A 17585-nucleotide genomic window follows, 5' to 3' on the forward strand; every position below is an offset into this window, starting at 1 on the left:
TGGGGACACTGGGGAGGGGGAGATGAGGAGGGCCCATGGAACTTCTGTGCTTTGACGCCTAGAGAGGATAGACAGACAGACGGAGACAGACAGAGAACCAGAGACAGAAAGGGAGGCAGGGGCCAAGACAGGTGCAGGGCTGGGCCCGGGGTGCCTCACTGAGTGGGGAGGACAGGTGGGCAAGGCAGGTGGGCCCGCAGGTGCACAGTGTACCTGGGCGACAAGGCGGTTCAGATCCAACTTGTCCTGAGCAAGGCTCTCGTTGAGGGCGCTCAGCTTGGACAGGGAGTCCTGCAGGGAGGCCTCCTCTGCCCTCAGCTTGGTCATGGAGAGCTCGAGCTCCACGCGGCCAGCCTCAGCCTGCAGGGTCAGGCCCCGAGAGATGAGGAAAGGGAGAAAGGTCAGGAGGAGGCGAGGAGGCACAAGAAGAGACCCAGAGAGATGGACCCTCGGAGACGGGAGGGGAGACAAGGAGGGGACACAGCGTGAGATGGAAAAAAAAATCACCGCAGAAAGCCTGCTGCTTATGAGCCATTTAAAAGCCACACACCACAGAGGTGTGCAAAACTAGCTCAAGCTGCAGGGCAGGGCCAGAGTTCAGAGGATCCCCTGAGTAGGGTCTAGGGACAGCACTGCTCAGAGCCCAGGCTGCAGTGGACAGGGCTTGACCCCGCCAAGGACTTTCTGGGTTGTAGCCCCAACTCTCAGACCCCAGAAGCTGAGTCTCAGGCACTGGATGACCCTGAGCTATAGGCACTGTCCCCATGAGCATCCAAAAGAGCAGGTATACGGCCATAAAGAGAGGTCAGTCCACTTACGGCTGGGACCAGAGGTCCAGAGGTCTGTGCCTGTGACAAAGATCAGCCTGTATCCAGAAGGAAGGGGTCAGTCTGTGACCAGGCTCAGAAGTCTGCCTGACACTAGGACCAGTCCCTGCCAGAGTGAGAAGGCTTGGGGCTGGGGGTCAGAGGTAGGTTTGTGGTTGTGCAGCAAACAGGGACCCACCTTGGTCAGCGCCTCGGACACCTCGGCCTTCTCAGCCTGTAGCATGTCCCGTTGCAGCGTGGCGTGGCTCAGCGCCTCCCTCACCTCCACCAGCTCCTTGGCCAGGACTGAGCGCTTCCCTTCCAGCTGCTCTAGTTGTCTATGGCTGCAGGACAGAGGGCGGGTGGGTGGCCCATGTCACTTTCCTGCCCCGAACCTCCTACAGCCAGCAAGATGCTGGGGCGGGGACCAGGCCTGAGGCAGGAGTTTGGAGAGAAACAGCCTGAGCCACAGGGCAGCCAAGCCCACTACCGCTTAGCTCCATGACCCTGGGTCTCCGTTTTCACATCTGCAAAATAAGGTACCACTTGCCGCGTCACATTGTTTGTTTTTTTGAGAAAAAGTCTTATTCTGTCGCCCAGTCTGGAGTACAGTGGTACGATCCTGGCTGACTGCAACCTCTGCCTCCCAGGTTCAAGCAATTCTCCTGCCTCAGCCTCCCGAGTAGCTGGGATTACAGGTGCTCACCACCATGCCTGACTAATTTTTGTAGTTTTAGTAGAGACGGGGTTTCCCCATGTTGGTCAGGCTGGTCTCGAACTCCTGACCTCAGGCGATTTCCCTGCCTTGGCCTCCCAAAGTACTGGGATTACAGGCGTCAGCCACCGCGCCTGGCCTGTTTTAAGGATAGAAACTTTACATGTGCTTAACATAGTGCCTGACACATCTCCCCAAGGACCTTCAGAAACAAGAATAATATGCTCCACCACAGTCTACTAAACATCATCATCGACCACGTCCCAGAGAGGTAAGCAGCGCAGTGGTGAAGAGGTTAACTCTGAAGGCAGAATGTCTGGGTTCAAATCCTGGCTCTTCTGCTAACTAGCTGTGTGACCTGGGGCAAGTGACATGGCTTCCCTGCGCCTCAGTTTACCATCCACAAAATGGAGATAACAGCTTCTATGTCACAGAGTTATCATAGAGTTAAATGAGAGAACTGAATTGCTTAAAATGGTATCTGGTACTTAGTGAAATTAGTAAGGATATTATTAGTATCATAACTAAATTTAAAAAATACTATTACTAATATTACTACTGTTATTTTAATTATTCTTGTTATTATCACCCAAGTTCTACCTTTTAACTATTCTCTGACCCAGGTAAGTGACGACACCTCCCTGAGCCCCAGTTTCCTGAAATGGGTCTGGTTAGAAAACCCGACATCAGAGGGGTCCAGACGGTAGGAGGCCCAGGACCCAGTGGGTACTCCCTAACCCCCAGGGGCACTGTCAGGGGACCTGAGGCACATTTGAAGGGCCCTGGCAGGGAGGCGAGATGCTGCTCACCTGCGCTCAAGCTCCCGGCGCACCCGCGCGCCATCCTGCACTGCGTCCTCCTGCTCTTCCTCCAGCCGGTCCCGCTGGCGCCGCAGCTCCTCCTGGGCAGCCTGCAGCTTCTCCCGCTCCTGCCGCAGCTCCTCAGCCTGCTGCTGGGCCACCTGCAGGCTGTGGGCCAGGTTGCTCTTCTCCCTTCAGGACAAGGGGAGGGGGAGCAGAGGGGGTGCTGGGGCTGCTCTCTCCAGAGAAGGTGGCTGGCTGCTCCTCTAGGCATGAGCTACATCCTCCTGTCTTCCAAGGCACCTGCCTCCAGGAAGCCTTCCCTGACCACCCTGTCCATGGCTGACTCATTTCACTCACACCCTCCAACAGAAGAAGCTGGCTTTCCTTCTCCCCAGCCCGCCCACTTGGAGAGGATGGAGGTGCTGGCGTGATCTCCAAGCACCCTACCAGGTAGAAGAGGCCAGGCTAGGCTCCTGGGACACATGGCAATTGTGCCACCAGCTCTGCTAGGCCATGTGACCAGGAAATGCCCCCTAGAACACCCCATGCCCCTCAATTCTGGGAAGCCCGATACAGCTGAGTCTACAGATCCCACAGCTTCCTGCTACACAGGCATATGGTGTCCACGGCAGGGGAGGGAGGAGAAGGCAACAACTGGGACCCCAAAGACTTGCTGTGAGTTGCCACGTTCCCCTCTGGCAGTAGGTGCAAAAAACTTCACGACGTGATTTTTTTTTTTTTTTTTTTTTTTTTTTTGAGACGGAGTCTCGCTCTGTCGCCCAGGCTGGAGTGCAGTGGCGCGATCTCCGCTCACTGCAAGCTCTGCCTCCCGCGTTCACGCCATTCTCCTGCCTCAGCCTCCCCAAGTAGCTGAGAATACAGGCGCCCACCACCACGTCCGGCTAATTTGTTGTATTTTTAGTAGAGATGGGGTTTCAATGTGTTAGCCAGGATAGTCTCGATCTCTTGACCTCGTGATCTGCCTGCCTCGGTATCCCAAAGTGCTGGGATTACAGGCGTGAGCCATTGCGCCCAGTAAATTTTTTTTTTTTAGACGGCGTCTCACTGTGTCACCCAGGCTGGAGTGCAGTGCATGATCTCGGCTTGCTGCAACGTCCACCTCCAGAGTTCAAGTGATTCTCCTGCCTCAACCTCCCGAGTAGCTGGGATTACAGGCGCCCATCAACATGCCCAGCTAATTTTTGCATTTTTAGTTAGAGGCGGGTTTCACCATGTTGGCCAGGCTGGTCTCAAACTCCTGACCTCAAGTGATCTGCCCGCCTTGGCCTCCCAAAGTGCTGGGATTACAGGTGTTAGCCACCACATCTGGCCCTAATTTTTTTATTTTTTACTTTTATTTTTATTTATTTATTTTTTTGACACGGAGTTTCGCTCCTGTTGCCCAGGCTGGAGTGCAATGGTGGGATCTCGGCTCACCGCAATCTCCGCCTCCTGGGTTCAAGCGATTCTCCTGCCTCAGCCTCCCGAGTAGCTGGGATTACAGGCATGTGCCACCACGGATGGCTAATTTTGTATTTTTAGTAGAGACAGGGTTTCTCCATGTTGGTCAGGCTGGTCTCGAACTCCCGACCTCAGGTGGTCCTCCTGCTTTGGCCTCCCAAAGTGCTGGGATTACAGGAGTGAGCCACTGTGCCCGGCCAATTTTTTTTATTTTTAGTAGAGATGGGGTTTCGCCATGTTGGCCAGGCTGGTCTCAAACTCCTGACCTCAAGTGATCCACCTGTCTTGGCCTCCCAAAGTGCTGGGATTATAGGTGTGAACCACTGCGCCTAGCCAACAATGTGCCGTTAAGTAAAAATAGCAGAATGTGAAATGAGATGTTTGCTGTGAACACAACTACTTAAAAAGACCTTCTCCTTTCCAGGCATGGAAAGCCTTGGTTTACTCTTACATGGACCTGAATTCCAATTCCCACCCTGCCACCCCCAGCCACACACGCTGTATGAGTCTGAGCGAGTCTCTCAAGCTTACAACAACAGAGTTCCGAATTGCATGAGTTTGACAGGAAGACTAAATCACAGAGTACATATAAAACACTCAGCCAAGAGCCTGGCACACAGTAGGTGTGCAGGAAACGTTTGCTATCTCACTGCCAGGCAACACAATGGGAAGGAAAACCAGTGCTCTAAATGAGTTAGGATGGGCAGATGAGGCTGTGAGAAGGTGCTGTCTTTTTATTCCTATTTTTCAAACTTTTCATTAGATGGTTACATTTATGAAGAGAAAAACCAAAAAACAAAATATCAAAAACCTGGCAGCTAAGAAGTGGATAATTTCTTGTCTTAAAAATCTTCAGGGTGCCTGGCGCGATGGCTTACACCTATAATCCCAGTACTTTAGGAGGCTGAGATGGGCTCAGGAGTCAGAGATCAGCCTGGGCAACACGGCGAAACCCCATCTCTACAAAAAACAGAAAAATTAGCCAGGCATGGTGGTATGTGCCTGTAGTCCCAGCTACTCAGGAGGCTGAGGTGGGAGGATCACTTAAGCCTAGGAGGTGGAGGTTGCAGTGAACTGAGATCGCACCACTGCACTCCAGACTGGGTGACAGAACAAGACCCTGTCTCAAATTAAGAGAAAAAAAAAATCTTCAAGGCTAGGCATGGTGGCTTATGCCTCTAATCCCAGCATTTTGGGAGGCCAAGGCAGGGGAATCACTTGAGGCCAGGAGTTTGAAACCATCCTGGGCAACACAGTAAGACCCCATCTCTAAAAAAAACTCCAAGAAATACAGTCCAAAACAGTGCTGGCAATAGAACTCTCTGAGATGACAGAAACGTTCTATGGCCATGTATGGTTGAAGAGTGCTTGAAATGTGGCTAGAGCAACTAAAGAACTGAATTTTTTCTTTTTTTTTTTCTTTGAGATGGAGTCTTGCTCTGTCGCCCAGGCTGGAGTGCAGTGGTGCCATCTCAGCTCACTGCCAGCTCCGCCTCCCGGGTTCAGGCCATTCTCCTGCCTCAGTCTCCTGAGTAGCTGGGACTATAGGTGCCTGCCACCACACCCAGCTAATTTACTTTTTGTATTTTTAGTAGAGACAGGGTTTCACTGTGTTAGCCAGGATGGTCTCAACTTCCTGACCTCATGATCTGCCCGCCTTGGCCTTCCAAAGTGCTGAGATTACAGGTGTGAGCCACCGTGCCCAGCATTATTATTATTATTATTTTTGAGACGGAGTCTCGCTCTGTCTCCCAGCCTGGAGTGCAGTGGCACGATCCTGGCTCATTGCAACCTCTGCCTCCAGGGTTCAAGTGATTCTCCCACCTCAGCCTCCTGAGTAGCTGGGATTACAGGAGCATGCCACCATGCCTGGTTAATTTTTGTATTTTTAGTAGAAACAGGGTTTCACCATGTTGGCCAGCCAGCTGGGTGTGAGCCACCACACCCAGCCTGAATTTTCACTTTTTAAAAATTTTAATTAAATTTTAATAGAGCCAGGCACAGTGGCTTATGCCTGTAATCCCAGCAGTTTGGGAGGCTGAGGTGGGAGGAGTGTTTGAAGCTAGGAGTTCAAGACCAGCATGGGCAACATAGTGAGACCTCCATCTCTAAAAAAATTTAGAAATGTTGGGGGCTTGTCTAGTATCCTCGGGGCTGAGATCAGAGTTGCTCAGGAACCCAGGGAGGTGAGGGCTCAGAGGGTGGTGAGGGCACAGAGGAAGGGAGTGGAAACCTAACTCTCAGGCTTCGGTCCCATATCCTTCCCCAGGCCAGGCCCAGGCCCTGGCCCCCAACTAGGGGCAGTTGGGAGGTAGAGGTGGGAGGACCGCTTGAGTCTGGGAGTTCTGGGCTACAGTGAGCTGTGATGGACCAATTGTGCCCCAGCCTGGGAAACAGAGCAAGAGCGTGACTCAAAACGAATCAAAACAAAACAAAACTGAATACTAAAAAATAAATGTTGGCCGGGCGTGGTGGTTCATGCCTGTAATCCCAGCACTTTGGGAGATGGACGCCGGTGGAACACGAGGTCAGGAGTTCAAGATCAGCCTGGCCAAGATGGTGAAACCCCCTCTCTACTAAAAATACAAAAAAAATTAGCCGGGCATGGTGGTGGGCACCTATAATCCCAGCTACTTCGGAGGCTGAGGTGAGAATTGCTTAAACCCAGGAGGCGGAGTTTGCAGTGAGCCGAGATCGCGCCACTGCACTCCAGCTTGGGCCACAGAGTGAAACTCCGTCTCAAAAAAAAAAAAAAAAATTAGCCGCGCATGGTGGCAGGGGCCTGTAGTCCCAGATACTCGGGAGGCTGAGGCAGGAGAATGGCGTGAACCCAGGAGGCGGAGCTCGCAGTGAGCCGAGATCGCGCCACTGCACTCCAGCCTGGGCTACAGGGCGAGACTCCATTTCCAAAATAAATAAATAAATAAATAAACGTTAATAGGCACATGCAGCTAGTGGCGACCATATTAGTGCAGAGCCACACGCATAAGGCTCCACTGGTGTTATGCCCAGCCGCCGACTTACTCTTCAGCACCCCCCAGCTCAGACCTCCCCGGCACCTGCTCAGGAGCTCGTTGGCGCTCCGCAGCCGCTGCACCTCGCGCTGGGCGTCCTCGTGGGCCTGCATTGCGCCGTCGGTCTTGTCCCGCAGGCGCTGCAGCTGTTCCTCTAGGGCCCGCCGCTCACTCTCGCTATCACTAAGCTGCTTCCGCAGGGTACCCAGCAGGTCCTGGCTTGCCTCATAGCGCCCACGCATGTCCTGGGGCGTGGGGGTCACAGAGTCTAGGGGGTCCTGGGAGGCCTCCAGAGCCACCTACTCTCTTCTGGTTCCAGGGATACACACTAGCCTACGCTAGGCGGGGTCCAGGGCCTGGACCTGGCCTGGGGCAGGATAGGGGCCTAGGCCTAAGAGCCAGGCTTCCGCTCCCCTCCTATGTGCTCTCACCACCCTCTGAGCCCTCACCTCCCTGTGGTCCCGGACAACTCTTACCAAAGCCCCCCCGGATGCCAGACAAACCCCCAGGCACACTCCTCTCCTGGGTGCTGACCCCACCCCCAGGGATCCCAGGCTCCTCCCCCTTTTGCATCCTGGTTCCACTCTCACAATCCTCCCTACCCTGGCTCTGCCCTCGTTCCCAGGCTCTCATCCCAGGCTCTGATTCCCCTTGTTGGACCTTTTCCCTGGGTCCTGGCTCTGTATGACCAGGGACCTGTCTCCCTCTCTACCAGGACCCTAACACTGCCGCAGCCTCCTCCCTCCACCAGCTGCCCAAGCGCCCACCCCCAGCTACCCAAGCACCCCCACTTCTGGGCTCGGCTTCACCGCAGAGCTCTCGGCCACCTCCTTGGGGGTCCTAACACCCTCAGACACTGTTTCTCAGGGCTCTGGCTGCACCCCAGGGCGCTCAGACTCCTCCCTCGACCCTGGCCCCGGACCCGCCCCCACCCCCGCCCCCACCCGGAGGGCGCGAGCCCCTCCCCCGGGCCTCTGGCTGCGCCCAGAACGCTCAAGCCCCTTCCTACCTGGACCTGCAGCTGGCGCTTGTGCAGGGCGGAGTGGATCAGGGCGAGCGTGGAGGAGTCTGAGCAGACCGGGGAGGGGCCTCGGCGAGGTGAACGGCCTCGGCCGGGCGAGGAGCGCCGCGGTGGGGACGGGGTCCGCTGGCCCGAGAGCCCCCGCAGGCTGCCCTCGGATGCATCCGCAGTGCGCTCGGAGCCGCTCAGCTGGACGCCGCTCTCAGCGTCAGACAGGACAGCCTGAGGGTAGGGGAGGGAGGCAGAAGGAGGCTGCTGAGTTAGGAACCGCAGGGATAGCTGGGCAAAGACGCCCAGGCGAGGCTGCGGGCCGCCTCATTCCAAATGCGCCCTCTTACGAGAAGCCTTCCTGATTTCACCTTCTCCACTAGCTCAGTCCTCAGCTTGCCGCTGAGGCCTCCCATTTATTGGGAAGACATCATTTGGCGTCGCTCACAGGTGGGCTCCGAAATGGCCGTGCCTCCCCTCTGAGACTTGGGGCTCCCTAGGGCAGAGGCCGGGTGAGCTAGCAGGGGTGCTGAGCAGCTACAGCCTGGGTCCCAGGCCCCCACCCATTTGCAGTTCAGTCCCAGGCCACCGAAAGACGTGGGGGGGGGGGGCCTGGGACTGCCTGGCAGGGCACTGTCTTCCCGCCTCTCTGGGCTCACACCTGTGCCAGGTCCCTTAGGGTCTGCTGTAACCCCTCTCCGTCCTCTGTCTCCAGGGCCGCCTGCTCCTGTAGCCGCAGGGATTCCTGGAGTGCGGTTAGGGAGACAAAGGGTGGTCGGGGTTCTGTCTTATCTGAAACCTCCCCTTCCCCTCCCTCCCTGGTCCACCACTGACCAGGTGGCCTCTGAAGCCATGTCCATAGGCCAGCCACCTGGTAGACCCCACAGCAGGCCCGAGGCCCTCACTGAACAGACCAGGCCCAGAGAAGAGCTGTGTCCTGCCCCAGGTCACACAGTCGATTGGAGGAGAGCCAGACCTAGAACCCAGGCCAGGCCCCACACAGAGGGGTGACCAAATCAGGCTGTACCCTGGGGGAGTGAGGGTCCTACTGGTGGGGGTGGGGCAGCTAGGTTGCCAGGGGCAGCATCTGGACCTGGAGAGCACTGACGTGAGTTCAAGTCCCGACTCTCCCGCTTACTGGCTCTGAGACTGGACAAGCATTTCCCCTCTTGGGCCTCAGTTTCCCCATCTGTGTCATGAGGATTACGCTACAGGGCTGCTGGGAGGAAGAAATGGGATGGAGGAGGTGAGTGTGCCTACCACGAAGCCTGCACACCTGTGAGGGCTGAACCTGAGGGTGAGTGGAATGCTGGGGGTGGCCCAGGCAGCCCAGCTCTAAGCCTGCGTCCATGGATCTGGCCGGTACCCCATCCCACCCTGCCCCATCTCAGGGGCAGCTGCAGCTCACCAGGGCCTCAAGCTTCTCGGTGAGGTCCTTGTTGACCTGATCCTTCTCCAGATTCTGCTTCTGAAGACGCTCCACTGCCAGGGTCAGCTCTGTCACTCTGGAGTTGGGGGAGCAATAGAGGTGAATAGGGGACCACCCCTGCCTCTCAAATCCACTAGCTCTGTGTCCCCCATGCTTCTCCAAACCGGAGGCAGGGACCCTAACATCCATCTCCCTGGCTGTGTGACCTTAGACAAGTCCTGACTCCTCTCCAGACCTCACACTTCTCATCTGTGAAATGGGAATGAGGTTGCCACCAGCTTTACCTCATGGGAAAGCACATGAGGACTTGTCCAGGTGGCAGGAGTAAGGGGCACAAGTTCTTTCTTTGTTGTTTTCTTTTGAGACAGAGTTTCGCTCTGTCATCCAGGCTGGAATATACTGATGTGATCTTGGTTCACTGCAACCTCCACATCCTGGGTTCAAGCGACTCTGTCTCAGCCTCCCTCGTAGCTGGGATTACAGGCACACACCACCACGCCCGGCTAATTTTTGTATTTTTAGTAGAGACAGGGTTTCGCCTGTCAGACAGGCTGGTCTTGAACTCCTGACATCAGGTGATCACCCCACCTTGGCCTCCCAAAGTGCTGGGATTACAGGTGTGAGCCACCGTACCCAGCCACCAGTTCTGTCATCGGAGGCTAAGCTGTTTATGATATACATGGGGCAAGTGCCTTCAGAACCTCAGTGCATGGGAAGACTGGCTGAGCTCACAGAGGAAGACCCTGCCCCTAGTGAACAGATGCTCCCTTCTCCCCAACTCTCCAGTTTTACCTTCTGCAGGGATGCCTGCTTCGTGCGGCACCCACCAGGTACCCACCTGGCACTGAGGTCAGCCTTGTCCAGGTCGCTTTGCATCTGCTGCTGGGCCAGGTCCTTCTCGCGGAGTACCTTGTCCCGCAGTTGCTCCTCCAGCTGGGCCTGCAGCAGGGCCTGCTTCTCCAGGGCTGCCTCGGCCCGGCTCTCTGCCAGCCGTAGGCCCGTGCTCAGTCCCAGGCCCGCCTCCTGGACAGCTCGTGATGTCCGGGCCAGTTCCCCTCCCAGCTGCAGCAGGTCCCTTGGGGAGAGAGCACAGGCTGGGGATGGGATGGGGCTTGCTCCCAACTACAAATTAAAACTATGCTGGGGCAGGGCGTGGTGGCTCACACCTATAATCCCAGCACTTTAGGAGGCTGAGGCGGGCAGATCATGTGAGGTCAGGAGTTGAAGACCAGCCTGGCCAACATGGTGAAACCCCCATCTCTACTAAAAATACAAAAAATTAGTCAGGTGTGGTGGCACACTCCTGTAGTCCCAGCTGCTTGGGAGGCTAAGGTAGGAGAATTGCTTGAACCCAGGAGGTGGAGACTGCAGTAAGCCGAGATCATGACACTGCACTCTAGCCTGGGCGACACAGCAAGACTGCGTCTCAAAATAAATAAATAAATAAAATAAAAATAAAACTATACTAGGCTGGGTGCGATGACATGCACCTGCAGTCCCAGCTATGCGGGAAGCTGAGGCAGGATTGCTTGAGCCCAGGAGTTTGAGGCCAGCATGGGAAACATAGTGAGACTCCATCTCAAAAACAAAAGAGGAAGAAGAAAAAAAAAACCCTACACTGGGATGCCATTTGTCCACTCTCAGATTGGGGAAAAAAAAAAGGGGGTCACATAATACACAGGGAGGGGCTCTGGGGTAACAGGCCCTCCCCTACACAGCTGGTGGGAGGGTGAGTACAACCACAACGGAGGGCACTGAGGGAGAGCTCCGAAAACTCTGCATGCATAGGAGCTTCCCCACCGGCTCCTCCTCTAAGAACATATCCAAAGATATACCCCAGCACAGAGGAGATGGCTTGTGGACAAGGAGGTTCACTGCAGCATTGCTCATGTAAGAAATCCTGGTGACAACCTAAATGTCTGTCAAAAGGGGACTGCTACTAAGTACACGATGGTACATCCATTCTGTGGCCAAGAAAAACCAGTGGAAGGCCAGGCTTGGTGGCTCACGCCTGTAATCCCAGCACTTTGGGAGGCCGAGGCGGGAGGATCACGAGGTCAGGAGATCGACACCATCCTGGCTAACACGGTGAAACCCCGTCTCTACTAAGAATACAAAAACAAAATTAGCCAGGTGAGGTGGCGGGTGCCTGTAGTCCCAGCTACTCGGGAGGCTGAGGCAGGAGAATGGCGTAAACCTGGGAGGCGGAGCTTGCAGTGAGCTGAGATTGGGCCACTGCACTCCAGCTTGGGGGACAGAGTGAGACTCCATCTCAAAAAAAAACAAAACAAAACAAAACCAGTGGAGAAGTTCTTCCTGGCCTGACACAGAGCCACCTCCCAGTTATAACTAGTAGGTGAAGAAAGCATCTTCAAGAACTATGAAGATGAAATTTTACCAGGCGTATATGCAAAAAAGTGTACATGTGTCTGTGTGTCTCTGTGTGTGTGTGATCTGCTTTATTTGATTATGTAAGATAACCCTGGAAGGTCACTTAAGAAACTGATAGGCCAGGCGTGGTGGCTCATGCCTGTAATCCCAACACTTTGCGAGGCTGGGGCGGGAGGATCACCTGAGGTCAGGAGTTTGAGACCAGCCTGGCCAACATGGTAAAACCCCACCTTTACTAAAAATACAAAAATTAGCTGGGTATGGTGGCTCATGCCTGTAATCCCAGCTACTTGAGAGGCGGAGGTGGGAGAATCGCTTGAACCCGGGAGGCAGAGGTTGCAGTGAGCCAAGATCGTGCCACGGCACTCCAGCCTGGGAGACAGAGCAAGACTCCATCTCAAAAAGGGAAAAAAAAAAAAAGAAACTGATAATGCTTCTCATGGTAACTTGGTGGCCAAAAAAAAAAAAGAAGAAGAAAAAAGAAAAAAACTGTATATAAAAAGAAAAAGAAGCTGATGATGCTACTTGCCTCCAAGGAGGGAAGGCGAATATCTGGGGTCAGAGGTGACAGGGAGCCATTTTACTGTGTACCCTTTTGAAATGTGAACCTTGTGAACATATGACTTAATCAAAAGTAAAATATAAAAATTTTAAAGGCTGCTTAAAATTTTTGTTTTTGTTTTAGTTTTTGTTTTTTTTTGAGACGGAGTCTCACTCTGTCGCCCAGGCTGGAGTGCAGTGGTGCGATCTCAGCTCACTGCAACCTCCGTCTCCCAGGTTCAAGTGATTCTCCTGCCTCAACCTCCCGAGTAGCTGGAATTACAGACGTATGTCACCACTCCCAGCTAATTTTTGTATTTTTAGTAGAGATAGGGTTTCACCATGTTGGCCAGGTTGGTCTTGAACTCCTGACCTCAGGTGATCCACATGCCTCAGCCTCCTAAAGTGCTGCGATTACAGGTGTGAGCCACTCTGCCGGGCCTTAAAAACGTATTTTAAGGCCAGACATGGTGGCCCATTTCTGTAATTCCAGCACTTTAGGAGGCCAAGGCAGGTGCACTGCTTGAGCCCAGGAGTTCGAGACCAGCCTGGGCAACGTAGCGAGACCCTGTCTCTAAAAACAAACAAACAAACAAAAATTAGCTAGATATAGTGGTACACACTTGTAGTCCCAGCTACTTGGGCGGCTGAGGTGGGAGGATCACTTGAGCCTGGGAGGTCAAGCCTAATGTGAGTTGTGATTGTGCCACTGCACTCCAGCCTGGGCGACAGAGAGAGACTGCCTCAAAAAAAAAAAAAAAAAAAATGTATTTTCAGTCCATAATACAGGTTAAATCCTTTCCTTTCCTGAATGAACTGTACCACTGGTTATCCAATAGTAAGGAGGGAAAGTGCCTCATTCCAGAATTCTAATTAATAACAAAGGAGTGACTAAATGAGAAGCTCACAGTTTTGCAGCCTCTGATGAGTGGGTTGGATCTTGAAAAGAGAGACAGCTGGCATAGGGGCATTCTGCTGGAAGAATACATTCTACTTACAGAGTCTTGAGGAAAAAAAAAAAAAGCAAGCAGAAGAACCTGAATCTGACCTAGCTTTAGATCCAACATCCAATTTACAGGAAATACATGGGATAAAGAAACATGTTAATTGACACCATAAGGATGCAACCAGCAAAATCCAGACTATCAGAATCTCCAAGGACAATTGGCCCAGTTTCCTGAACAAATAAGTTAAAAGGGACTTAAAAGACAAAGCAGGGGCCGGGCACAGTGGCTCGGGCCTGTAATCCCAGCACTTTGGGAGACCAAGGTAGGTGGATCACCTGAGGTCAAGACCAGCCTGGCCAACATGGTGAAGCCCCCATCTCTACTAAAAATACAAAAGTTAGCTGGGCGTGGTGGCACACGCCTGTAATCCCAGCTACTCAGGGGGCTGAAGCCATAGAATTGCTGAACCCAGGAGGCAGAGGTTGTAGTGAGCCAAGATCCTGCCACTGCACTCCAGCCTGGGCAACAAAGCGAGACTCCATCTCAAAAAAAAAAAAAAAGACAAAGCAACCATTTACATTTTGTAAATGTCTATGGATCTAGATTCAAACAATTGTAAAGAAAAAACTAAAGCAAGACTATCTGTGACTTTTTTTTTTTGAGACAGAGTTTCACTCTGTCACCCAGGCTGGAGTGCAGTGGTGTAATCTCGGCTCACTGAAACCTCTGCCTCCTGGGTTCAGGCAAGTCTGGGGCCTCAGCCTCCCCAGTAGCTGGGATTACAGGCATGTGTCACCACACATGGATAATTTTTGTATTTTTAGTAGAGATGGGGGTTTCACCATGTTGGCCAGGCTGGTCTCGAACTCCAGACCTCAGGTGACCCACCCGCCTTGGCCTCCTGAAGTACTGGGATTATAGGCGTGAGCCACTGCACCTGGCCTGTCTGTGACATTTATGAGACATATGGAAAATTTAGACACTGGCTATTTGATGATAAAGAAAAGATTATTAAACCAGGTGTGGTTGCTCACGCCTGTAATCCCAGCCCTTTGGGAGGTCAAGGCAGGAGGACCACTTGGGCACAGGAGTTCAAGACCAGCCTGGGCAACAAAGTGAGACCTCGACTCTACAAGAAATAAAACAATCAGCAAGCCTGGTGGCATGCACCTGTGGTCCCAACTGCACAGGACCTGAGGTAGGATGATTGTTTGAGACCAGGAGGCCGAGGCTATAGTGAGCCATAAAGAAAAGAAAAGATTACTAACTAAAATGTTTTTAATGCACTAAATGAAACACCTTGGCCTCCTGCCTTGGGGCTCTCTCCACAGCCTCCCCGACACTACTGTTGAGCAGACTGCTCACACTGATCAGACACCCCTGCTCAAAGATCAGGCAGGCCCAAGCTCCCGCGCTGAGGCAGGCTCTCCTTTCCCTGTACCAGCTCTTCGTTGCAACCCCCCTGGGTGCCATGGGCTGAAACTTCCATGCCTTTGCTCATGCCTTGCTCCTGCTTGGCGCGCCTGCTGCTCTGCTTCAACCCTACCCATCCCTTGAGGCTCTGTGCAAATTCCATCTCCACAAAGTGGTTTTTCTGACCTCCCCACCCCTCCCATCCTTCTGAGCCTCGAGGACATTCCCTCTGTCCCACGTACATATCACTGACCACTCGCTTCCTCAGTCTAGAATTTCATTTTATTTTTTTTGGACAGAGTTTCGCTCTTGTTGCCCAGGCCAGAGTGCAGTGGCAAGATCTCGGCTCACCACAACCTCCACCTCCCAGGTTCAAGCAATTCTCCTGCCTCAGCCTCCCGAGTAGCTGGGATTACAGACATGCACCACCATGCCCGGCTAATTTTGTAATTTTAGTAGAGACAGGGTTTCTCCATGTTGAGGCTGGTCTTGAACTCCTAACCTCAGGTGATCCGCCCGCCTCAGCCTCCCCAAGTGCTGGGATTACAGGCATGAGACACCGCGCCCAATCTAGAATTTTAGGGATCTACATCTTTTCATCACAAGAGGCTGTGAGGTCCTTGGTAGCCAAGCTGAATATTCTAGTGGATGAAAATCAGGAACTTCGGCCTGGCGTGGTGGCTCATGCCTATAATCCCAGCACTTTGGGAGGCTGAGCCTGGCAGATTGCCTGAGCTCAGGAGTTCGAGACCATCCTGGGCAACATGGTAAAACCCCGTCTCTACTAAAATACAAAAAAAAAAAAAAAAAATTAGCCAGGTGTGGCGGCATGCGCCTGTTATCCCAGCAACTCGGGAGGGTGAGGCAGGAGAATTGCTTGAATCCAGGAGGTGGAGGTTGCAGTGATCCAAGATCGTGCCACTGCACTCCAGCCTGGTGACAGAGCGAGACTCCGTCTGAGAAAAAAAAAAATCAGGAACTTCAAACTCTGACTCAGCCACTTATGTACTACTGTGTGACCTCAGGAAGATCACTCAACCTCTCTGTGCCACAATGTCCCCATCTGCAATATGTGAAGGAACACAGTTCCTACCTCACAGGGAAGCTGTGAATATTAGTTGAAATGAAATATACAAAGAGCCTAGCCCAGAGTAAACATCTAATAAATGCTGACTGCCACAACTGTGGTAATGGTTATTACAAGTGGCCTCTGTGTCCTCACAGGCCCTTGTGCACAGTAGGTGTATTGAGTTGAACTGAAATTCAACTGAATTGAGCTGGATGGAAAGAGCAGGGCTGACTCTCAGCTGCTGCCCCATCCCCGGCCAGGCCTCACCTCTCAGTGAACATCTTCACCTCGCTGATCAGCCGCCGGAACCCCACCACCTGCCTCCAGAGGAGGAGCAGGCGACTGTGCTCGTTGCTGAAGTAGGCATTGAAGGACTGGAGAGAAGACATGCCGAGGGAAGGGTTGGTGTGAGAGCGGGTTTACTCCCTCCCACTGCTTCCCTCATCTTCGACCATCCTGGGAGGCACCGTCATTCAGGGAGTGGGTCTTCCTGTGGGTCTATGCACAGAGCTGTGTCGCAGCGGCCACGCTCAGCCTCCCAAGCCTCATGGCTCCCTCCCACACAGGGACCTGGGTTTCAAGTCCTCTTTTGGCTGCAAGAGGCAGCAAGGAAGGGCAAAAATGCAAGGGACCTAGCTTTGCATCCCAGCTGCCAGTTGCATGACTGTGGGCAGGTTACTTAACCTCTCTTTATTTATTTACTTATTTTGAGACAAAGTCTTGCTTTGTTGCCCAGGATGGAGTGCAGTGGCACGATCTCTCAGCCTCCCAAAGTGCTGGGATTACAGGCGTGAGCCTCTGCGACTGGCCTTAACCTCTCTTTAAAATGAGGAGGATGATAGCACCTACCACACGCAGTTATCATGAGGAACAAAGGTCAATGCACACCGTGCACATGGTACATGCTACACATTGATAAAGACCAGCTATTGTGATGACGGCTATTTACTTCTGCTAACATGCTCCCTTGGACAGTGCTCCCTCTCCCTCTCCAGGCTTCTGAGTCCTCCCTCCTCTGTAGTGCCCCTTCCCCTTGGGTCAAGCTGGCCTCCCTGCACCCCCATGCCCACCTCCTCCTCGCGCCTCCATGCCGCCTCCCGCTGCTCCAGCTCCTTGCGGCTGCGTGTCCAGTCGCTGGTCACCTTTCGTATGTCCTCACTCAGAGCCTGGTTGGCCGAGCCTGCCTGGTCCAGCTGTTCTCGGAGCATGGCATTCACCTGGGCCAGGCTGGCACTCCTGAATGGGGCAGAGGTGATCAGTAGGCACTCACGCAGGGGGCCATCCTGCCAGCCCTAGCCCTCCCTGCTGCGCCCTCACCTCTGCTGCTCCTCCTCCAGCCGGATGAGGGCGCTCTCCAGGTCTTGGTTGTGCTCTGTGTCCTGGGTGGGAGAGAGATTAAAGCATCAGGCTGGGCAGGTGGAGGGCAGGGCCTGCCCCTGCCCCACACTGGCACCCACCCTCAGCCGCTGCTGCTCCAGCTCTCCGGATCTCTCCAACAGCTGCTGCTCCAGCTCCGAGCACCTCTTCTTGTACTGGAGAATCTGGGGTTTGGGAGGTGATGGTGAGCCCCAGGGGTTGGGGCGGGACAAAGTGAACACGTGGGAGGACAGGAGCAGGAGTGGGTGGTCCTGACCTTGCCCTGCAGCCGCTGCACAAGCTGGGCCTGCCGCTGCTGGCCCTCCTGGTAGGCCTGCAGCTTGCGCCGGTAGGAGGCCTGCTCCTCCTGCAGCTGCCTCCGCAACTCCACGCTCTGCCGTACCAGCCCCCTGGGCTCCTGCGTCTCCAGCTCCCCAGACTCCAGCCGCAGACCCTGCTCCAGCTGCAGGGAAGGGCCCTGGGTGAGAGTCCTGGGCCTCCTGGGAAGGCAGGCTCAGGCCTCTGTAGGGGGCTCCAGGCTGGGCCCAGACGCACAATGCCTTGTAGGCTGATAGCCTGACACCCTGGGGCGCAGGCACATGTGGGCAAGCCCAGGGGCAGTGCACGTGTGC

The 17585-nt window shown here is 54.0% G+C and overlaps 1 protein-coding gene across 12 annotated transcripts in view; it reads right to left on the bottom strand.

Annotated features, from left to right (window-relative positions):
• CROCC (ciliary rootlet coiled-coil, rootletin) overlaps window positions 1–17585 on the bottom strand; it is a 59445-nt gene that overhangs the window by 26279 nt on the left and 15581 nt on the right. For 7 of the 12 annotated variants that reach the window (XM_054436189.2, XM_063659049.1, XM_063659039.1 and 4 more), the window contains 13 exons: window positions 17231–17416; window positions 17055–17138; window positions 16915–16976; window positions 16668–16833; window positions 15865–15971; window positions 10076–10312; window positions 9217–9313; window positions 8470–8553; window positions 7809–8042; window positions 6845–7044; window positions 2331–2513; window positions 1006–1150; window positions 214–360 (listed from right to left, as the gene is read on the bottom strand). In XM_054436189.2, the coding sequence (XP_054292164.1) occupies window positions 214–360; window positions 1006–1150; window positions 2331–2513; window positions 6845–7044; window positions 7809–8042; window positions 8470–8553; window positions 9217–9313; window positions 10076–10312; window positions 15865–15971; window positions 16668–16833; window positions 16915–16976; window positions 17055–17138; window positions 17231–17416 (1932 nt within the window). The remainder of the gene's footprint in view (window positions 1–213; window positions 361–1005; window positions 1151–2330; window positions 2514–6844; window positions 7045–7808; window positions 8043–8469; window positions 8554–9216; window positions 9314–10075; window positions 10313–15864; window positions 15972–16667; window positions 16834–16914; window positions 16977–17054; window positions 17139–17230; window positions 17417–17585) is intronic. The other 5 variants (XM_063659055.1, XM_063659033.1, XM_063659036.1 and 2 more) reach the window with 4 other exon arrangements.

Source organism: Pongo pygmaeus, chromosome 1, assembly GCF_028885625.2.
Source record: "Pongo pygmaeus isolate AG05252 chromosome 1, NHGRI_mPonPyg2-v2.0_pri, whole genome shotgun sequence".
NCBI classification, from domain to species: domain Eukaryota; kingdom Metazoa; phylum Chordata; class Mammalia; order Primates; family Hominidae; genus Pongo; species Pongo pygmaeus.